At 38.6% G+C, this 23,717-nt stretch overlaps 1 protein-coding gene across 3 annotated transcripts in view; it reads left to right on the forward strand.

The window, feature by feature from the left end:
- lamb2l (laminin, beta 2-like) overlaps window positions 1–23,717 on the forward strand; it is a 56,570-nt gene that overhangs the window by 12,826 nt on the left and 20,027 nt on the right. For 2 of the 3 annotated variants that reach the window (XM_085145134.1, XM_085145135.1), the window contains 11 exons: window positions 3,557–3,624; window positions 12,456–12,625; window positions 16,263–16,398; window positions 17,021–17,094; window positions 17,323–17,511; window positions 19,633–19,696; window positions 20,844–21,046; window positions 21,271–21,391; window positions 22,392–22,580; window positions 22,724–22,903; window positions 23,003–23,115. In XM_085145134.1, coding sequence (XP_085001260.1) covers window positions 3,582–3,624; window positions 12,456–12,625; window positions 16,263–16,398; window positions 17,021–17,094; window positions 17,323–17,511; window positions 19,633–19,696; window positions 20,844–21,046; window positions 21,271–21,391; window positions 22,392–22,580; window positions 22,724–22,903; window positions 23,003–23,115 — 1,482 coding nt within the window. In that variant the 5' untranslated portion in view covers window positions 3,557–3,581. Of the gene's footprint in view, window positions 1–688; window positions 1,571–3,556; window positions 3,625–12,455; window positions 12,626–16,262; window positions 16,399–17,020; window positions 17,095–17,322; window positions 17,512–19,632; window positions 19,697–20,843; window positions 21,047–21,270; window positions 21,392–22,391; window positions 22,581–22,723; window positions 22,904–23,002; window positions 23,116–23,717 lie in introns of those variants that run through there. The other variant, XM_085145133.1, reaches the window with a different exon arrangement.

The following is a 23,717-nucleotide window of genomic DNA, read 5'->3' on the forward strand; positions in this document are numbered from 1 at the left end:
TCATTTCAAATGCACATGCGCACTATCATGCATCTTCATGCACCTTTCTCTTTGCTAATCTATTCACAGCAGCAGAGTCACTTCGGTGATTTGAATGGAATTGAACTCTTTGACCTTATGCTTATGCTTCAGCTCAGCTTTATTTTCAAATCCTTTATTTTTCAGTGGTTAGGATAAAAAAGGAACAACAAATTCTCAGCACATGCAATTTTGTGATTATACAAGTAGTTGGTCTTGTTTTAAAATACAAATTAAACTTTATTTTTAGAATAACATTATCCTCTTTCTGGTAAATTGTTGATGAGAAGAAGATTATTGGCACGGTGTTATCTTTCCTGCCAAATATCAAGCTAAAGCAAGGAGCTAATTAGCAGTGCAACAGATTGACAACCTGTCCTCTCGCCCTGACAGCTGGATTGACAGCTGCATCTATGGATGGATGGGTGAATGCTGCTTACAGGTTTGAAAAGTGAAACCAATGCATACGTATCATAAACTAACATTTTTTTATGCCAAACAGGGGCAACCCCTCTGGTCACCAAAAGAAGTTTGTATAGCTTTTATTGTCACATGTCCAAAATGACACACAGGTTAATTTCATTTCGTTTGTAGTCACATTAATGAAATTATGTGACTACAAAATAATGAAAATTTAATCCCAAAGACGTTTCCTTTATACTTTGAAGAGATTTAGTCGGTCTCTTTTATGTTATTTAGTCATTTAGTTTGTACAGCACCTGACCTGAATATTTGGGATTTCTACCATAGAAAGTTTCCTCTAAAATTTGCTCTTCAGTATTTTGGTGGACTTGTTATCATTTAAAATGCAGAGACAGGGCTGATCAGAGTAGATGTGAAAAATTCATCTTCCGCGTGGTTCTTCTTTCTAACTTCCATTAAAATGCTGTTATGGAGTCGCCTAGTTTGTATTAAGCTAAACTGATCAGACTGCCAGTACCACTCTTCTCAGTTTCTTTTGTCATTCTTTTCCTTATTTTTGACATTAAATTTTCCCTCCTCTTCCATCATCCTCTCGTCTTCCTTTTCCTCATTGAACTGTCCCTCTCGCTCTTTTTCTCTGCCCTCATCTTCCTCTCTCACCATTCACTCTTCCAAGTGTCCAGAAGAAAGGGGTGGTGCATTCCAAAAGCCTGGAGACCATTCCCCTCTTTCAGGCAGTGGCCTGTAGACTGACAGTGAAATTAGAATAAGAATAGCTGCCCATTCACCCCAGTGCCCTAGTGACGGGCTGGAGGGAGAGCAAAAAAGAGGGAGTGGGAGGGACGAGTGGAATGAAGGGGGTCCCTCAGATACGTTGCGTTCCAATTGGCCAGTGGCGTTCCCTGTGCTTTTACATCGCTGCCGTCGGTTGCACTTTCAAGTTTGTTTTACACATTTTGGCGCACATACACACCGCACATGTGCATGCATGCGGAAATGTACACATTGGGGTCCAAGGCTTGAACACGTGCACTGGAATACGGGAATCTACGCACTGTCAAGCAGGTTGGCCTCCAGTGAGCAATTTTGACCACGCTGTGCAGAGGAGAGTGAGGTGACCCATGGCTGTGTGAGTACAAGGCTGCTCTCAGTTAGTTGGATTCATCATATTCATTGTGAATATTACACAGTTGTGTTTTTGTCGTTATTTTTTTAAAATAGGTTTTTAATTTGTGTAATATCAGCTAAACTCTGAATATATTTCGGGTATTTCTGTAGCTTGTGGCAAAGAGTTCAGATTAAAAGGCAACCTCGTGCTGTCGCCACTCATGTGGGCCACTTGTGTCTAAACTGTAAACTTTTAATCATGTAGCTGTTAAAATGTAAGATTAGTGCTACAGGTTGTTGTTTTTTTCTTTGTTTTAACTCTTATCAAATGGCTTTTGCTAGAATGTAGTTTTGATCAAAACTGTTTATTGTCATCTTCATGCCTCCATGTAGATCTTGGATGGGTTAAATCTAATATTACTGATTGACAAAATACCTCTTTGCAACTCTGCGGTGGCAAACTGGCATTATTATTCTTTGCAGATCTTCCCACTCTTAGACTGTGCAGTAAGTGGCCACTCACTAACAGGGATCTAGTGTTTTTGGGACTTTTTTGTTTTTGAAAAAAAAAAAGCACATCCATTTTACCTCTGTTGTAAGCCCATGAAGTTATGTGATTGATGGAAAGATGACTGTATGCCGTCTGCATTAATAACTAGTTTATGTGCTCTTGATTTTAAACAAAACATGTAAAACAAATAGATTTTTTTGTATTATAGAGAAAAATCCAGCATTTTGTGTTTCCATTTTTTACTTGAGCATCCTACCAGTTCCATCGTCTAGACAGTAAATAGTGTCACATGTAAAATTCTGGTAGTGCATGAAGCAATACATTATTGCAGTTATAAATGATAAATATACAAACTATTGTCTTTACAATCTAGCTCACCAAGTTGAGTAGAAAGGCTACTGCAGAGGCCCTGGTTCAAATTTATCCCAGGTTGTTTATTCTGTGTCTTCTCCCTTTATGTCTCTCTGCATGGATGTCTTAATAAAAGCAAAAAGTCTGCATTTAGGCAGCAGATAAACTGTTCTAAAACGATATGCATATAACAAAGAAACCCTGCTGACAGTCTCTTTTTACATTTTGTTTATCATGAGAAGCAGACCGCACATAGTAGAAATTTTCTCTACCGATACAGAAAACTTGATACTTTTTTATCTTTAGACATCATTAAACTTTTTGTATCCTTTGATATTTTTCACATGCACAAAAAGTATCTCCACCCGTCTGTATTAAAGGTAACACTAAATGTGGTGTTGCTATAATTTATTTATTTTTAAATGTTGTGTATCTATCTGTTGAATGTGTGCACATTACTGAACTGAGTGTTGTGACGGTGCAGGGCACACCCTCAGTGTGCGTGCGTTTGACAGTGTCCCTGTGGGTCGGCAGGCATTTCTTTTTATTGCTAAGCTGAGTGTGAAAAATGCTTCCCAACCGGGATCTGCTTTAAAATATAAACCTGGATTAGCAAGCAAAGTTGAGCTTTCTGGGCAATTCTTTCATATAGAAAACCTTTGTGGGGCAATCAAATCTGTCTCCCTCTTAACTAAGTAGGTTTATGAGGGTGAATGAAATCAAGGATGTGACATGCTTTCTAAATACACTTAGTCTTTTCATTTATTCTGGTCCTCTTGCCTTTTTGATAACCACTTTTACTTATCTCAGAGTAACATTTCGGACTATCTGACATGAGCGATGTAGACACTGGTTGGTTCTTTTCAGTCAAGACCATCTATCTTTCCCATACTACTACATCACAGCAAAGCCTGGAGGTTGTGTTGTAACATCAGCTGTTACCACAGCACTGAGTAATTATTACTCCAACCAGCCAAGACCATTGTTAAGATCTGTAAGGGACTCCACCACCTGCCTTGACTGACAGTGGTTAATACTCTACTTTAGTTTATGGACAAACAATGCCTCTGTGTATTGTGGTGTTTTACTGTGGCCTAGATGTTTTATTGATTTCTTTCTCTCACAAATTATTTATGTGTGTTACAGGCAAAGAGACAGCCTGTTGTCCATCATGATGCCCATCATGAATGTTCATCTGAACCTCCTCATGCTGGGTGAGTAGAAGTCAGACATGTGTTTAGTTTTTTTCTGTGGTGAACAAATTCCTCGAGTGTTTATTACCTGTACTCCCAGGAACTTGTTACCATCTCCACTACCATGGTGTTAATAAGGAGTGGTGTGTTACCGCCCTGGCCGCTCCTGAAGTTGACAACGAGCCCTTTGATTGTAATACAGCATCTGCATGTTTGTGTTTTTATCATCCAGATGTGCTTGGCTCTGTTGTATTACAGAGGAGATGGCATCTTCCATAAAGTGATTTGAGCGGTATGCAAACTGTAGTGGGTCATATGCAGGAGGGAGGCTGGAGACAATGTGTCTCTCAAAGCACTTCATCATAAAAGGAACGCTGTGGGTCAGTAGTCATTGAGATGACTGTGACTGTGGGTTTTTTGAGCACTAGAATGATGCCAGCAGTCTTAAAGCAGGAAGGTACAACAGTGGTCCAGCAACAAATTGAAGATGACTGTGAGAACTGACATTAGCTGGTCATTACTGTCCCTGAGCCCCTGTCCTGGCATATTAGGACTGCTTATGTTCACTCTCCTCAAGGTCTTTCAGACATAAGTTGTTGTAAGATTGACTGTCTGTTCATGGTATGTTTTAATCTCATCTAGTTTATCTTGTTAAATAGGTAAATAGTGGAGAAAGGTGTTTTTGTGTGTACGAGGAGAATGGGGCTGGGGCAATTGTCTCTGCCAGTCTTTCTGTAAAGTCACTGCATGCCACTTCCTCATAGGTCCTCTATAAAGTAAACTCACTTCTTATTGTAACAGCCGATGGCTTAGGCATTAAAATATTTCCTCTATTGTCATATTCTGAGTAAATTTAACACCAGAACCGCAGGTTCAGAATAGACAACATAATCTTCAGTGTACACTTAGGATCAATTCCTTCTCTGAGGGAAAATTCTTTGAGATGTTTGTTTAGAATTAAATTCAAAAAGATTCCTGAAATATGCCATGATGGTATTTGTGGAATGATAGGCCACTGACAGGAGAGCTAAATCAGAGGACTTGCAGGCCTAATAGTACGGTTGTTCGATACTTTTTAGGGCCACACAAGAGCATAGGCACCATTTCACTTGTAAGATTTACCCCCTGGTTAGTTATGCTGTACTTTTATAAGTTAAAAGGATATTGTTATATATTTTTAGCCACTCACACACATGACAATAAAGACTGATTACATATTTTATGCTTGCCATTCCTAACTCGCCTATTCTCAGGTATCTGGGTCAGTCTCTATGTTGATTATTAACTGGAGGAAGGAACCATTCATTCGTGCAGGGTCAGAAGCTAAACTTTAATAATAGTGAGCATGAACTTTGCTTCATCTGGTGATACATATTTGTGAATAAATGAAAGCATGGAAGGATCAGTTTAACGATCATTGAATATCTAGGCTGAATGATAATTTACTTAAAACCTTTCATATTTTAATATTTGTAAATATTGTGTAAACATATAAAGGTATATGTAAATATATCTGACCTCTGCATTAAATATCCTGCAACAGTTAGTGAGTGTGCTTCCAGGAGATGAAGCAAGTTTAGAACTTGATGTTGTTGCTGACTTTCAAGCTCTGTTTTTTCATATCTTTGCATATATTTATTATATACATATATTTTACCATTAACTGGCTTCTTTGTATTCACTCCATTCACTCCATTCTTCATCATGCCCTCCACACACAAAGCACTTTTTTCCCAGTGGAAAAAAAGATAAAGGAGATGAGGTAAATGAGCAGTTCTTCAAGTGCAGCTACATAATAATAATAATAAAAGGACATAAAAGGAGGTACACTTTACTCACTTGACTCAAAGCAAGAACCTTGACAACAAGGCTGTTCTCGAAAAAATGTATTTCCTGCCAGGAAAGAAGCTCTGAAAAGCAAAACTGGTTAAACATTTATATTTAAAAGGAACTAAAGCTGCAGCCATCTCACTGACTTTGCATTTACTATCCTATCGGTCTTAATTAAGCGATACCCTCCCATTCCAAGAATCTAATATATTCTGGTGAAATGTAGAATGTTGATTGTAATCTTTTGAGAGGATCGACAAATTTGCATCAAGGAAAAAAAACTTACTGTAGTTCTATTTACAAGAATACTGAGTGTCAAAAAACAGCCAGATTAAGACTGTGCCTCGCACAAACAGCAGCTGGTTTGCCTCCATGTGATTATATGTAGCACTGGCACATGGCAATGAAACCCACACCATCCACTTGAATACAGCCTTATAGCAGGAATGCAGGAACATGAGGAAAATGTTATTCATGACAGAAAACATTCCTGGTGTTAGATGCGTAGACATAAGTGATGCATACACAGATGGTACAGATGCTTAGAATTGCTGCCACCAGCCTGTTTCCCAGCCGCTACGAGTCCTCCATCCTTCTCCTGCAGCATATCTACTCTTCTCTGTGAACATGTCCCCCTTATTCAATTTTTATTTACCAAGAGACTGTTTTTTTACTGATTGCAATATAGTCCATACAAACTGTTGATCAAGTATGGAAAATGTAAAATGGTTGGATAAAACTTGCAGCCAGTTTGACATTTCGTACAAATACAGCCACTTAAAATGGCCAGCTTATTCATAGCAGAACAGCGGTGGATCTTTGACTGATCCCAACTGTGACGCTGTCAGCACTGATCCCGTAGAGTGGGGGTGTCAAACTCCAGTCCTCGAGGGCTGGTGTCCTGAAACACACCTGAATAAAATGAGTAGGTCATTAGCAAGACTTTATAGAACTTGACTGCAAGCTGAGGTGACAATTCAGCCATTTGATTCATGTTACGGCAGCTTATGAGTGAATGAACATGGTGCAATAAAAGTACTTTGAGATCTGACTGTGATCAAATTTCACAACCCCAGTTCAACCCATGCTCATGTCTGCTAATGCGATTCTAGAATTTTTGTGCAATCGCCCCTCTTTTGATTTTGTGTTAATTTAGAAGCAGGAAATTAGAGATCATACAGATCTTTATGTATTTGACACATTGCTGCAGTTTAACTGATTGGTTTGTATCATCTGGCTTCATGGATATAAGCTGGGTATCATCTGCATAGCAAAGAACATGTATTCTATGGGTTCTGATAATATTGCCTAAGGGAAGCATTGTGTAATGTAAATGGAAGTGGTCCCAGCACAGACTCCTGTGGAACTTTGTGACTAACTTCTGTGTATGTGTAAGAATGTGCATGCACAAATTGGAGTCTATTACATGGATATGATTCAGACTACTGAATTCCTTTAAATCCATCTCTGTAGTAGAATATTGTGGTCAGCAGTATTGAATGTCTAACAGGACAAGCACAGAGATGAGTCTGCAGTCAGATTATATGAGAAGATCATTCACATTCTTCACTAGTGCTGTTTCTGTACTAAGTTAGCTCAGTTAGCTGTTTTACAACTACTCTGTCATTTTTGATAGTGTAAGTTTTAAGTATAAAGGTAGGCACTGCACAGCTGTATTATTTGTCACCTAATTATATTAATAGAAGGCAGTTATGAAGATGGGAATTATCCACAAGAGACCAAAATAACTGGTGAAGTTGGTACTAAACACTACAGTCATTATAATAAGATGCTTCAGTGCAATCAGCCACAGTCACACAGTAATTGTGGGTACTGTGAGTATAAATGCATTTGCAAATAGATATACAGTAATAAAAAAAAGTCCTCAACAATACACATACTGAAGTCTTACATGCTAGTCAGGGCAGGTAAAACCAAAGTGTCTGTAGCCCACACAAAGAGAAAGATCCACGCTATTGTCATGTCTGAGGTGCTAGATGCATCTCAAAAATTAGTCTGCATAGGATGATGACTTTGCCTTGTAATTACCAAAGCAAACACAATTTTCTACCCTATCTTACACAGATTGAGGAAAGATATTAGTCAGAGCACTTTTGAGAGTGGCTTATATTCAGTAGCATTCTTTGCATGTGTGGTCTCCTTCAAAACACAAACTCAGTCATTAATTAAAACACAGGCTAAATCAGTACTGAGGTATACATGCCTAGACAGAGTGTTGGGAGAGGATCTCTTGGCACATTTGAATGCTGCTTTTATCATAGTCTTTATCAGTCTTTATATTTCCAATAAAAGTGTCGTTGTCGTGCCAAATTTTCCCTTTTTAAAAAAACTGCCCTTTTTTGAAAACCTGATGTAGGTAATTATCAGAGTACATTAAATGCACATTTTTATTTCTTTGCGCGGTTCTGGTGTTTGGAGTACTCTGATCACCAAATACTAGAGTGACTTGACTCAATTTTAATTTGGATCCTCATATTTTGTTTTACTCTAAAGCCAAATTTATTACAATGTCTGTTAAGAGGGTTTCCATGTACAGTGTTTTATGGTGCCTCACCTTGCACAGGTTATTTGATCATACCTTTAAAGTGAGGTCAGGTGAAACTCAGTTATACCTCTTAGTCATACTCTCTGTGTCTGTATTGTTAAATAGTTATCAGAGTAGTGAACTGGAACATAACTCTAATTTTTAGCTGCGCCAATGACAAATATAAAGTTTAAGGTTTTTCTGCTTCTGAAAGAATGTAATCTTTTTATTTAAGCTTAAAACACGGTTTACCTTCCTGCGTGTATGTAAGTGTGTTTTATGTTTGCCCAGGGTGTGTCTGCTCTTTATCAGCAGTCCACAGGTTTGCCTTGCAGCATGTTTTTGTACATTTCTGTATGTGACCATTGTACATGTTGTGGCATTTTAAATGTAAACCTCTTTCCTTTTGCTTCAACATGTTCTGCAATGCCAATATGCTAAAAGCTTATTGTGTATTTCCTGGTATATTATAGTAGAATAGTCTGTAGTACCGCCAGGCATTGTTAATGTTTCACTGGAATTCAGAAAATCTTCCTCTGTTAATCTTGTACTTGAACTGATTCCAAGACATTGTGTATGTGTCTGTGTGTACAGAGAGATTGGAAGAGCTGTAGTCTTAGTTACTTTGGCCTGAGTAAACGAGAATCTTTAGGTTTTGAAAGCAAATATTTAACATAAAATGATTTCCACAGTTGTCTTTTCAGCTGCAAAATGCAATTGCGGTACTCTACAGTATGCATACTAAGCATACAAAAGGATTTTCCCAGTTTTAATCTGGAACAAATCATGGAAGCTAGATCTGCAGTTTACTTTTTGGAGCTCTAATGAGGAAACCTGACCTTCAGCTGAGAGCCAGTAACATTGTCACTACTGTGATTCTGTCATTGAAACTTCAGAAGAGCAGTCTGATGCCTAAGTGTTTTGGCTTGTGAATCTAATATGAAGATCCGCTACTGTAACAATATCAATGTCTTTAAAGTGGAAATGCACCACTTATTTCACTGAATATAGTATTTTTTAACACAAAACATCTGCACCCTTTCTCCAAAAGTTGATTCTGTTCATCTGGACGTGGCGTTTTCTGGGAGAAACGTTTCGTCACTCATCCAAGTGACTTCTTCAGTCTCAGCTGACTGCAGGTTTCCCCAATCTTATAAACAGTACATTTGCATAATTCATAATTCACTCTCTGTGAATGGTACTCATGGCCATTGATCAGTGGTCTTTGATCAGTGGGTTTTGGTCAGTGGTTGTTGATCAATGGTCATGAGAATTTGCATAATTATGATTAAGGAACTGACCTCACAGCCCATTGTTCCTTCAGTGGGCTGGTTTCAGTCATTATGCAAATGTACTGTTTATAAGATTGGGGAAACCTGCAGTCAGCTGAGACTGAAGAAGTCACTTGGATGAGTGACGAAACGTTTCTCCCAGAAAACGCTACGTCCAGATGAACAGAATCAACTTTTGGAGATTTATTTTCCTGGATGATTGAAAATGCATCAAGACGTTTTATCTGCACCCTTTATATCAAAATTTACATATATATATAAAAAACACCCAGCACGCCCCTGCGGGCGGTTTATCCTTCAAGCTCGGGTCCTCTACCAGAGGCCTGGGAGCTTGAGGGTCCTGCGCAGTATCTTAGCTGTTCCCAGGACTGCGCTCTTCTGGACAGAGATCTCCGTATAGAAGTAGGCTACTGGAACAAGAAGGCATCGGTGGGCAAGAGACGAAAACAGGGCGTTGTTGGAATGCTACTACACAAGTAACCCCGGCGGAAGGGGCTACATGAATAGGATGAGGGACCTATGGATATATATATATATATATATATATATATATATATATATATATATATATATATATATATATATATATATATATATGTGTGTGTGTGTGTGTGTGTGTGTGTATGTAGATATATATATATGCAGTGAATTGTTAGTATGTTGGAAAATCAATCTGGGTAAGGGAGCAGTGTCCTTTGTAGCCAGTAAAGTCAGTAACAGATTTGTCTTTTTTTATAGTTCCTAAATACGAAAGGCCATGATGAAACTTTCGTTTACATTCATTTGATAAGCTGTTATTCCCCAGCATGATCTAACAAATCTCTAAGGTCTTCTTCTAATGCCAGGAATGTTTGGTTTTGTCAGTCTTCCAGTGCTTTAATGATGTTTAGTGAGGCTTGTATGCAGGCTAACTTAACTTGCCTTGTCATGCTTTGTGCAGAACTAATCCAAAGCATTTTAGAGTGGAATGCGTTATCTGTCTCAGAAACTTTCTGTTAATGATGATGCAGAGATATTCTGTGTTAAGAAAAATAACCTGACGTCTGACAGTCTCTGGGAATTCTGATGCCATTTATCACACTATCGCAACGCTATTGATGATTGATGTGAACACAGATTGAAACTCCTAATTACTATTCTTGTGATTTACTGCATGTATTGCTTGAATAAACCTGTCTGGATGTCTTTGGCTACGTTCACACTGCAAGCGCATCAAATCCGATTTTTTTGACCCAATGCGACCCATATCCAATCATGGTATGACAGTGTGAACGGCACAAATCCGATTTTCAAATTTTCAAATCCAATCTGGGTCACTTTCGTATATGGTACTTAATCCGATACATATCCGATGTTTTAGAAAGCGACTGCTGTTTGAACGGTCAAGTCGCATTAAATCCGTCTTTTACGGCACAGACAGACGCCAATTATCAGCTCCGGAGAAGCGCCCGAGAAGACATCGCGAAGGCTTCCTGGCCATCCCGTGTAGATGTCAGTGAAACTGTTTGGAAGACAGCGTTGGAGAACGTGAACATTTTATTTGTACTGTATAATCTGCAGATTCTGACAGAAATCTGCAACTATCCTTTGAAGCACCGCTCCTCTCTAAAACAGCAATAAGGATAATTATTAGGTTATTTACATTATTATGTAAATAACAAAATAACTTAAAGCAAAAATTGGGAAACGTAAAGTCCAAAGTCTTTATATTAAGGGCCATCAGTCAAACTACTGTTTGCTCTGGGTCTAAACAGAGCGCGTTGTGTGTGACGTCTTCTTTTGCGCATGCGGGCCGCTTTGAGCGTTCACACTAGAGCGCGTTTGCTGTCGCATTTTATTTGTAGTGTGAACAAGCAGACAAAAAAATCAGATTTGATCAAAAAAACGGAATTGAGCATTAAGACCTGCAGTGTGAACGTAGCCTTAGTCTTGTCTCCCTTCCCTCACCCCATCTGGGCAGATGTCTGCTCCTCCCTCAGCCTGGTTCTGCTTCTTGTTAGAAGGGAGTTTTTCCTTCCTACTGTTGCCAAAATGCTTGCTCATGCTTGCTTTGGCTTTTTCTTTAAATCAGACAAGAAAGACATGTTTTTTTATTCAAAAATGTGACAAGAAAAGTAGAACTCAAAAAGAGAAAAACAGTTTGACAGTGTGCATAATGGAACATATTCAAATACACAAAAACAGATGGCAATGATAGAAACTGGACCATAAACTGATTACATTTTTAAGAACTGTTATCAACACATATACTGAACAAGGATCGACAGTGCATTTGATTGTGAGTAGCAACCTCCAGAGCTTAAAAATATTCATGCAAACATAGCAAAAACGGCAATTTCTGCATTTACCACTTGAGTCTAAAAGCGAGTCAATCCCTGTAGACTGCCATGTTAAGGTGCTGAACTTTACACAATTACAAATTATGATCACATTATAAGAAATTGATTATTTGTCCCATTTATAAAAAATAGTTTCAAATAACCTACCTGTATGAAAAATTGCTTTAAGGTTAGGGGCATGGCTGGTTTAGCTGATAGCTTTCTAATGAAACTCTCCTCAGAGTCAGTCAGGACACTGAATTGGGCCTTTTCAACATGTTTGTCCCTTTTTGAGCAGTTGTAAATGACTTCTCTGACAAATAATATGGTCTTCTTGGTGGTAGAGAACTCCAAGAATTTTGTGCTTCAGCTTTGTTCAAAGAAATACTGGTATTTTATTAATCTTTTACCTATCAGAAGTGGCTAATATATACATCACCATTGCATTATGGATGTGCACATTATGGAGCTTATTAGTATTAGTTAATAACCAATCCACCGTCTTGTCCAAATACGGTCACTTGTGGTTAAAGCCGTCAGACACAAGCCAAAATGCTCACACTGATGCTTCTGTGCCCATCCCTTTAGACAAAGTTTCCAACATGGCTTTCTGTAGATTCAAGCCATCAAAAGGTCTAGTTTGCTCATATGTGATTCAAAGCAGAAGTTTGCTTGGCAGTAAAGAAGTAAACTTTATGACTGTTTAAGTCTTTCCAGCTTTTTGGGGGTCGATTTGAGATTTGTGATTCTTTTAAATACAAGAAAAATATCTAAATTAGTGTAAACATTGTTAGTGTGAAGCTGACTGTGATTAATGATTCTGATGATTCTGTTTTCTGTTTCTACCATCCATTAATCCATGGCCAGCTGTCTGTGTATTTGGACAAGAGCTCCCATCAAGCCCTCATGGCTGCACTGAGGGAAGCTGTTACCCTGCAACAGGAAACCTCCTGATTGGACGTGCTGTCAATCTAACGGCCACCTCTACTTGCGGCCTTAATGGACCAGAGCGATATTGTATTGTCAGTCATCTGCAGGTCAGTCACACACAAACTCCTGAATGTAAAGTGTAAAGAGTGAATACAAGCATACCCACATTCATTCTGAGCATGAATTGGGAATAAGTGGTAATAGCTTCTCATTATATTTGAAGATCCAGGTAATGACAGACCACATAAGCACATCGTTTTCTTCCTTTATTTGAATTTACCGATTGATTTTTCTACAGCTGTTTTTTTTATATGCACTCTGCTTGACTCTCACTCATCACATTGCCATTTCCCTCACAATACATGGCAGACTGAGTAGTGCAAAGAAAAATGAGTTGGCATGTCCTGTCTATAACACATTCATCCATCTTCATCATTCCCTTTGCACTACTCCATCTTCAATTGTTCATTTGTCTGTTTGTTTGCAACCTTGTTTCAATGAGCAACGCTCGCTGCACAGGCCCCAGGTGTAGATACACGAGTCAGCCACACCTTTTTTACCTATATGCTTTCACCTCTCTCTTTCTCTTTTTTGCATGTTTTTTTTTGTGGAGCTATGCTAATACACATGTATATGATGAGGATGTTTTAGTGAAATAAAGCAGCTGCAGTTATTCGGGACAAAAGGATGTTATAGTGTTCATTTCTGCAATGTGCAACTTTTTTTTCTGTTTACAATAATACGTCTCCCAGCATGTTCACCATGCTGTTGTCGTTCACGCTGCCTCCATTCATGCATTTCCGTGCGTCTGCATGTATGTGCCTGCTCTTCCTTTGCCTGAGGGTAGGAATATTCACCACATTCAACTTCCAGCTCAGCAAGAGCCTTCTACTGCAGTGATAGGAAAGGTATAGGGTTCAGATTGTAATCAGTCACAGAATTTCATGTGTGTTTATGCTGCTTGTGTTTTTGACTCAGTGCTTTTGAGTTGTGGACTTTCAAGTTCTGTTTATTATTCATTGTTCTCTGTTGATTGTTAGCTTGCGCTTCATTTCTTTAGTTTTTATCACCCCTCAGCTGTAAAAGGCTGGTGGAGTTTTGTTTTCGGGCAAGTGGCTAGGATACCTATGTTTGTAAATCCGATAACTTGAGAACGAGGTGATGTAGGAGCTTCAAATTGATATCAAAGAAATTAAATGAAGTACAATAATAAAATACATTTTTGTTTTTTGCAAGTAGAAATGAATTTCACTGGATTTTTAAAATTGTAATCTTTTCAAAATTAATATCAATTTTGATAATAACGTTAATATTTCCATCACCTCTTTCATTGAATTGCATAGGGGGAATCCCTGGATTACGTTAGCAGGTGGATAACCAACTTTGTGTGACTGCTTATTGTGATTGCTGAGTTTAGTGTGAATGCAGATAACAGAAAAATACCCTTGTCGTGTTGGACTTGTGTTGTAGTACAGGGCCTTGTTCATCATTTCCCGCCGAGCTGTGTTTTATTTCTCTAAAAATGAACACTGGTTAGTGTCTGTGTTAGTTTAAATTGCTTCAGTTGCCCTTTGTTATTCATTGCACTGTTTGTCCACTGTTGAGTTCCCTTTTTATCTTCTGTTTGTATATGTAGGCATTGTTTTTCTTTTTTTGGTTGGATTACTGCCTCAAAAAGGTTTATTTATTATGCTTATTAATTTGGGTCTACCTTCACACACACAAACATGACACAGAGACCGGATTACACTGTTCCCACTTTGTGTCATTGAAGATTCAACTGCATTTAGGAGCTGCACTCACACCAGTTGTATTAAAGACTTTCAGAAATTGAGAAGAAAAAGGAAGAAAGTCAAAGAGAGAAGATTGTGTGCAGGAGAAAGGATAATATGAATTTCACATGTGGTACTGAGGTAAAAAGAAACAAGAATGATGAATCAAAGTGGTAGTTAATTTTAAAAAAGTAAAACCATCTCTGCATTATAGCAAAACAATGTTATCAAAACAGCATCAAACGTAGGTGGGTGCATTGCTGACCACGATTGACTAATTAGTGATAAATATGAGCTGATCACGGGGAGTGAGGCTCGCCAGCTACAGCTTTAAAGTGTATTTGAAATGTGTTGTCCTCACATAGCAATCCACAAAAATAAAAATAAAAAAGAATTCCCTTCAGTTATTCTCCCACCACTGTCACCAAAACACCCCCAAACCATAACATTTCTATGCTTGCTGGAAAGATAACCATTCTTGTAATGTATGCTGTATGTTATTTTTCCTCTTGCTTACTAGCTCAGGGCCTTCTCATTCTATTTTTGTTATAGTCATTTTGAAGGTTTTGGTTATTACCTACATGTATTAGTCTTTATCTTATAAGACTAAAGGAAAAAAAACAACAACAATATTCTAAAGACCTCCACATGGTATAATGATACCTGCAGAGGTAGTGGGTTGAAGTACCTACCAGCGCTCATTCAATCAAATCATTGCTTTAAAAAAATCAGCACTACAGTTTTTCAGTTTTTCTAAAGTAATTAGAAAAGGCTACTTTATATATGTGTGCACATGCACATGGATATACATGTGCATGTGCACACATATACATCCAAGTTGAAATAGTGTGTATGTGTGAATGGATACACGCACGCTATATCCAGCATGCCTTCTTTTCAATTCTCAGCCGAGTCTCATTAACAGCCATGCTGTTGTTAGCAGCTTAATCGCCCTTGACAACCTAATTTATCAGCTCTGGAATCTACTGTTTCTCTTGCCAACATACCCTCATCATCCCACTCTGGCGTGCCCTCTTTCCCTCTTTCCCTACTCCCCTTTTTATGGCCCCTCTCAAATTGAGCCCTTTTTTTGCTCTTTCTCAGCATCTCTCTCACTCCCTGGATCCCTTAACTACCTACCTCCCCTCCAAGCACATTTGTCCTTCATCCCTGGTGCTCTTTGACACTCTGTTGCAGATTCTCTGCTCTTATCTGCATCTTTCACTGTCTGCCTTTTTTGATGCCACCCTTCATTCAAACTCATGCCCTTGACCTTGGTCACATGGTTTTATTTCTCCCATAATCTCTGATTTCAAGTGTCCACCTTCACTCCTGCCTCATGTGTGTCAGTCTATTTTTTCTTCTTCCTGTACTTTTTCCTCCTATTCATGTCTGTGCTAGACTTTGACTTTTTTGCAACTCTTTTATGTTGCTTATGCAAAAATTCTGTTACAGTGTTTAGCAAAAAGAGCTTCTTTTTTTATTCGTGCATTTCATCCCGTAGTAGAAGTAGCCTGAGAACCTGTTAGATCTCCTGTTGTTGATATACTTTTAGTGAAATGTCCTAATAATATTTGATGGCATTTAGTCAGTGTTAAGGTTTTGTTGAAAGGATGTTCTGTTACCTAAATTTGGTTGAAAAGTAACAATCTGTAATCTCCTCAGATGACAATCAAACCACCTTGGACTTTTCATGTTTGTACATTTAGTACCATGACAGAGAGTTGGCATGCTCCTTCTGATGATGAATGTTGGATTTTTGGCAGACTTAAATAGAATGAGGACACTCATTCATGGCCTCCTTCTCTCTTACTTTCTTTGTTTGATGCTTCTCCTCCCTTTCTTCAATACCATAACCATGAAAGCCATGAAAAAAGTAAAGTAGGCTCGCTTTCTATTTTAACAATTGAACTTTTTTTGAACTTAAATTTGTTGTTATTTTTAAAAAGAAAAAAAATTTCTGTTTCCTCAGCAACCAGAGAAGTGTTTTGAGTGCAACTCCCAGCATCCCTACGACCCGAACGTACACTCGAACAGCCACCGCATTGAAAATGTGATCTACCTCACAGACAGCAACAGAGTCAACACCTGGTGGCAATCTGTCCATGGTGGGTGTGTGTGTGTGTGTGTGTGTGTGTGTGTGTGTGTGTGTGTGTGTGTGTGTGTGTGTGTGTGTGTGTGTGTGTGTGTGTGTGTGTGCGTGTGCTACAATCAGCATGCTGTGGACACTTCTAAATCAGTCTAACTCTAAATTAAAGTTTGGACAGCATTTTGAAGGCAACTTCAGATTTCTTATGTTTCAGCATGTGGACCCACTTACAGGTAGGCCAAGGTCAAATCTTGAAGGATGATGAGAATGATAACAAGCGTAGCCACAGATGTCAATAGGCCCATATAATGTACAGACTTTTCTTACTCCATGTTTTTCTGTTTTCAGAGAAACAGACATGGAAAAATTTCTAAATCAGATAAACTCTCCGGGTTGAACTAACCCCACATCAATAGGTATTACACCTAGACCAGAATAATACATCTAGACAACAAAATAATATGAAGGCAAATGGTCCTTCACAGAAAGGTTACTGGGTAAAGGTACTGATGCTACATTTGTGTTCCTGTGGGAGTAAGTGCAGGACTCTAGTATTTCTCGAATGAGGGAAATCTGAAAAGAAAAAAGGTAAAGGTCTGCAACAGTCAATCGACATTCATCAACATTTATTTTCTCCACAGGCCAGGAGAGTGTCAGCATCAGACTGAACCTGGAGGCTGAATTCCACTTTACACATCTCATCATGAAGTTTAAGGTACATGCACTTTTCTTTCATGTGTGGGTAGCTCCATGTGTTGTATACCTCTGTTGGATGTGCAATACTGTATGTATTTAAGCACGTCAAAGGACATATTTCTTCAGGTGTGTGTTTGTTATGTACACTGAGAAGTGTGGTGGCTGCATTCCATCAGGCAGAAATCCTTTATCTGTGTGTACAGCAAATGAAAGGTTCAGATAAATCTTTCGTACTCTGTCTCCTCAGACTTTCCGACCTGCAGCTCTGGTCATTGAGCGTTCAGCTGACTTTGGCCGAACATGGCGTCCCTACCGCTACTATGCTTCCAACTGTACCAGAACCTTCCCCAGCATTCCTGCCAATGGCTTGCACCATATCAATGACATCATCTGTGAGGAACGCTACTCTGACATCGAACCCTCTACTAATGGAGAGGTAAAAAGTTTAAAAAGTACCTGTAGTAGTAAAGAGGCATGAAGAAGAAGAAGAAACAAAGTTCAGCACTTTTGCTCTTTGTTACCCTTTCTTTATCTTTTAGATTTAAGCCCACTCAAGGATATATATCTCTGTAGTTTAAGCCTTATGCAAAAAACATAAAATTTAATTTATACAAAAGTACTTTTTTTATATTCCTATATATAGGAAAATGCACAGAGGCAAAGAGCTGAGTATTACTTCTTGACGGGCATTCCAAAGCTCTGTTTTGGCTACCTTTTGTTCCATGACAGAGATTCTATTGGTTGTAGATAATCACCACATAAGACTTGTTCCCACTGATTTTCAGTCCAGTTGTTATGGAATTTGGCATACCTCATCTTTTCTTCTCTGTTTGCCTTCTTTATGATTGGCCTTTTGACAGCCACCCTTCCACTGAGACCATTTCTGAGAAAACCAGTGAATAGTATCAACTAAGCATCAACTAAATGAATGAGCTAGGGCCGATTGTATCTCTCAGGTCTTGTATCAGGTCTTTGCTGGATTTTTTTTTTCTCTATTTCTTAAGGATAAGACTTTCAGATGCTGTTCATCTGCTGTAGATAATGTTTTTTAGCCCTACCACTGATTTTGTCCTTTACTTGACCTATTTGGAATTTTTCATAGCTTCATGTGTTAATTGGCTGCTTGTAACAAAGTATCGAAAGATTTGATATGTGTTGTTTGTTAAGTTTTTTGCTATGTATAGAAAAAACACTGTTTTATTCCTTGATTTTGGTTCCCTTTTGTGTTTGAATGATTCTTAGGTCAGTGTTTAGTGGTTTAAAAAACAAAAAAATGCTCCTGTGAAAATGGTCATGTACAATGACTGCGCTGAAAATGAATGAAATGCACAAAAAGAAAAGAAAGGAACTTTCAGAAAGCGTGAGGAACAATTGTCTCTTTAAAAAATTACAAAAGAATCTGGCTGCTTGGAAGTAAAGTATAAAGGAATGAGTGGTGGCTCAAGAATTCTGCAAAGTACTGCAACTCTAATCTTTTAGAGCAGCTTAGCACTATGGAGTTTTCAGCAAAGTAGGTTAAATGACACGTTTATAGTGGGATATTTTCAGCCTGCTTCACAGGGCAACATAGGCTGGAAACTCTCGTATGTGTTCATGGTAATGAAAGAGCATGTCAGTTTGGCCCTTACCACTTTACACCACCTACCCAAACGTCATTTATATCTGTAATATGTTTGTAGCTCAACATTAATGCATAAAAATACAATGTTTTGGATGAAGGGCACGATCTGACAACTCAAGTGAAGGTTTTATGATTTCTTCTAAAATAATATAACATGCATCTGGTGCTAACAGTTTGCAGTATGTTTAAATACTAAGGGTCCCCGGAGAGGACAAATACACCTTTTACATGCTTTAAATTGCAACCAAAACAACTCACTCCTAAAGTTTGTCAGGAATCACACTTGATCAGCAAGCAACTGCCATCTGACTTCATCTGAACCATGGCCCATGTAATTTTCCACATATTGCAACAACAAAAAGGGGGTGTCCCCCACTCTTCATGTAATATCAGGCCATTATTTTATTTGAAATCATGTGGTCATTTCACAATAAAACCCAGCATTTGCTTAATTGCTTGGTTTGTGTTTCTGGAAATAAGTGAGGAAATGCACTACTGGTTAGACCTCGCTCACGTGGTGGAGCAGGTCATCTGCTAATCAAAAGGTTGGTAGTTCGATCCCACCAGTCTGCAAATGTCTTTGGGCAAGATACATACCCCAAGTTGCTCTTCAATGCATCCTTCAGAGTGTGAATGTGTGTGAATGTTAGATAGAAAGAGCATAGAAAAAAGACAAAGTGCTTTGAATGCTCAGGGTAGAAAAGCACTATATAAGAACATTTACCATATAAACATAGCGTGTTTCTTTAAAGCACACTGGGTGGTTAAAAAATATGACTCGAACTTTATAAAGTGCAGTTGGAAGATATCAAGGTATATGTGACCAGTCATTGAATATTTTCCATTTTGTGCACATTTTTGTTTAAAATTTGTTGAACATTTATAGAATTCCCTTAATACTGTAGTCTAATGAAAACATCTCTTCTTTTATTTAAGGTTATTTATAAAGTGCTGGATCCTGCCATTCCAGTGAAAGACCCCTACAGCTTAGATATTCAAGGTCTGTGAACACTTTTCATTCATTAAATGCATATAGTATTCTCATATATGTTCCCCATAGAGAGATTGTATGCATGAGGAATTTCATACAGAAAATGCCGAACCTTATTCCTTATGAAATAAGACACTGCATTTTAAAAATTCTGTATTCTACCAAGCTCCTGCTGAAAATAAAAGCTTCAAATGCTTCCTGTCTCTTATATTTGTTTAGCTGAGTCGTCTGGATAATCAAAAAGTCATACTGATGTTCACAGAAACCTTTGCACTTAGAATGAAGTTGCATCAAAAGAGCCACATTTGGACATAATTATGTTTTGACTTTGATGAAATCTTAACCAGAGATAAATGGATTGAACCATCACTGACCTCACTGACACGCATTCATCCCAAACAAAAACTAGCAAACAGTACAAACTGGTGTTGGGAACACTCTGTTTTGTTACCTAGCAGTCGCACCTATGGCAACGTATTCACTGTGTGCACAGCCCTTTTGATATAGTAGAGGTTGGACAGACATTGCTGATGTTTAGGTCACACCTCTCCCTCATTTTCCCACCATTGTCCACTGTTTCAAAGAACTTGTCATTCTACCCAGGAACCATACCCAAATGTTTCACACAGTCTTTGGTGGTTTAGTAACCAGCACTGTTACTGCCCAGTAAAATAACACCACTGGTAAATATAAAGGGTTTGTAGGGAGGAGACAAATCCCTTTACAGTTGTGTCAGGAATGGCATCTGGCATTAAATTCTGCTAAACCAAACATGCAGAATTACCTGCATGTTTAAAGGATGAATGAAGAGCTTTAGGTAAACACAAAGACCTGTTGTTTGGGTACCCTTTTCAGATAATACATTTAGATATAGATTACATACACAATACCAGGTGTGAATATTGTACAGTACTTTACAAACTCGTCTTATTTTTCATCAGAATTCATCATCAATCAGTACATTTCTAACATTTACTGTCTCATCACACTCCAGGTTAATGCAGAAAAAAAATGTAGAAAATGCTAACACTTGCTATTTCGCTTATGTTTGTCAGTCAAGGAAAAAATGTGCATATTAATGAACTGTCAGCCTCGTTTTTTAATGTTGTTTATCTTGCAAATCTGGCTGACTTTTTAAAAAACATTTCCTTTGCAGATCTTTTGCGCATCACCAACCTGCGCATTAACTTCACAAAGCTCAACACTCTGGGAGATGACCTTCTGGACCGACGCCCTGAAGTCCTGCAGAAATATTACTACGCTATCTATGAGCTGGTAGTGCGAGGGAGCTGCTTCTGTTACGGACATGCTTCAGAGTGCGCTCCTGTGCTGGGGGTCGACACCAGGGAGATCGGCATGGTCAGTTAGTGGATGATACTGCCAAAAACTCACTGAATCTGTAATTATCAGCATATCCTTTGTAAGACTAAAGGAAAATGGAAAATTATCTTATTGTTTAAAATAATCAACAGCAGAAAGCTGCACACACTTGCAGCACAGTAAATCACAGCCTTCTCATTTGCAATGCCCATACTAACCATGTCACTTTTCATCCTTGTCACCTTTCATCTTGCTGTGCTCAGATCCACGGTCGCTGTGTGTGCAAACACAACACAGAAGGCCTGAACTGCGAGCGCTGCCGAAACTTCCACCATGACCTGCCGTGGAGACCAGCGGAGGCCGAGAACCCTCACACCTGCAGAGGTGGGGCAAATATGCACTCCTTCAAAATTCAGATGGAAACATTTGTAGCTGAAATTCTTTCTTTATAGTTGTCAAATGTGCTTTTCTAACCTTTAGACTATTTAAGGAAATAGAGAACGAGCTCTTTGTTGGTACTACCAGCAGCAGTGCAGTCAGCTGATGAAGTCGGCTTTCTGTGACTGTGACAGTATCTGAATATGATTAATGGGGCTTTTTGTCAACCAGTGAAAACATATTTTCACGTTTCTTGTTTTACAAGATAACTGAGACACTTTTTGGGGGTTTAAATTAAAAATAAATCTATGCTAGAAAGATAAATTAAGATGTATGTAGCTATGCTGGGCTACTCTGGTGTCCAGGAATAAAGATATAAAGCTAGAAATTTACTTTATAGGTCACCTCTAAAGGAGATGGGAGAAGCTAATGCGATGTGATAGTTTTTAGGGTATTATTATTATTAGGACGCCACCCAAAAAAAGGTGGTCAGCATGGTATTCATGTTCGTCTAAATCAGGGGTTTCAAAGATAAGCCCAAAGCCTCCAGACAGCTAGACAGCTGTGGACATGTGATAGAAGGCATCGATTTCTGACTTTTTACTGTGTTGTTATAGGTTTTATAGTTTTTCCTACTCGTAAAGACGTCCCCCATTCCCTTTGATACTACACCAAAGTAATTAATCGAAAACAATAACAGTTAAAACACAAAAAAGTTCCAGTTTTTTCACTTGGTACTGTAATTTTTTTTTTTTACAATGACAAGTTTTTTTTTATTATAATTGCTACCATAACTTTAAACATTTATGGGGTTTTTTGCTGACAGATTTCTTTCATTTACTACAGCAGCATTTTTTTATCATGTAAAAAAACTGGACTTCTTTTTTACGTTAAGCTGTTAAACATTTAGCTAAACATCTTTACATTGACAGATGGGAGAGTTTTGCTTTGTGACCCAAGACGTAAAATAAGTTTGCTCTCATTTTGTTTTTGCCTGTTTCTGCAGAGTGTAACTGTAATGGCCACTCGGACCACTGCCACTTTGACATGGCAGTGTATATGGCAACGGGTAATGTTAGTGGAGGAGTTTGTGACGACTGTCTGCACAACACTATGGGACGCAACTGTGAGACGTGTAAACCTTTCTACTACCAAGATCCAAACAGAGATGTTAGAGATCCACGGGTTTGTGTCTGTGAGTCTCTCATACCTTGATTCTCTCCTTTGGTGCAGGAATTCAGTACTGAGTATAAAAAAGGAATTTTGCTCTGAAACATAAAATTTTCCTGTCATTCCTGTCACCTTTTACCTACAATCTCCATCATGCCTTCACTTAAGCCTGTGACTGTGACCCAGTGGGGTCATTGGAGGGAGGCGTGTGTGACACCCACACCGACTTTGAAATGGGAATGATTGCGGGACAGTGTCGCTGCAAAGTCAACGTGAAGGGGACACGCTGTGATGACTGCAAGGAGGGTTATTATGGACTCAGCCACAATGACCCTTTGGGTTGCCAACGTATGTGTTCATCTGCCGCCAAAATGTGTTTGAACATTAATAAAAGTAGATATCTCAAATCTTTATGTGCATTCATGTTTCTGTGTCTTTATTCATCAGCTTGCAACTGTGATCCTCGTGGCATCATCGTGATGGGAGCTCCTTGTGATCAGATCAGTGGGGACTGCTCCTGTAAAAGATATGTCACCGGCCGCTACTGCAACCAGTGTCTGGTTAGTAACAGTCGTTGTTCTGTTTCTCAGGTTTCATCCTAAGCTCATGTCCAGGTTTGCTCAATAGCAGGCCTTGAATGCATGAAAATCTACTCTGTGTAGATATTCCAGTGCAGTCCAAGAATAAAAATAAGGAGGTGAAAGTGAGGATCTTTAAATAATGCACTGGAAGATGTTTGTCTTTGACTTGTTAAACTAATGGGGCCATATTTTAAAATTCTGTGTGGGATCTATACCTAAACCGTGCGTCATCACAGCAATTTTGTATTCAGCAATCGGGCTGAATCTGAACTGGCCGACATGATTGCATTAATCAGCCATATGCACTGGGCTGTTGTTTAAAAAGACACTTTCAGTAGCGCCATTTTCTTGCTGTTATTTTGGTAAACTTGGCCTGTGTAATGACAGAGAATACAGTGCAGTGAGCTCTTTGCAAGAGTTGAAACTGCCTTCATTTACAGCCTGGAAACCTAAACATCCATATTATTAGATGAGGTGACCAGAGAGTGTGTGCGCTAATGAAACACTGAGGGAAGTTTATGTCTTGATGCATGCACAACCATCCAGGTTAGGAAATCCCAAAAAGTTGATTCTGTTCATGT

Source organism: Neolamprologus multifasciatus, chromosome 20 (genome assembly GCF_963576455.1).
Source record: "Neolamprologus multifasciatus chromosome 20, fNeoMul1.2, whole genome shotgun sequence".
NCBI classification, from domain to species: domain Eukaryota; kingdom Metazoa; phylum Chordata; class Actinopteri; order Cichliformes; family Cichlidae; genus Neolamprologus; species Neolamprologus multifasciatus.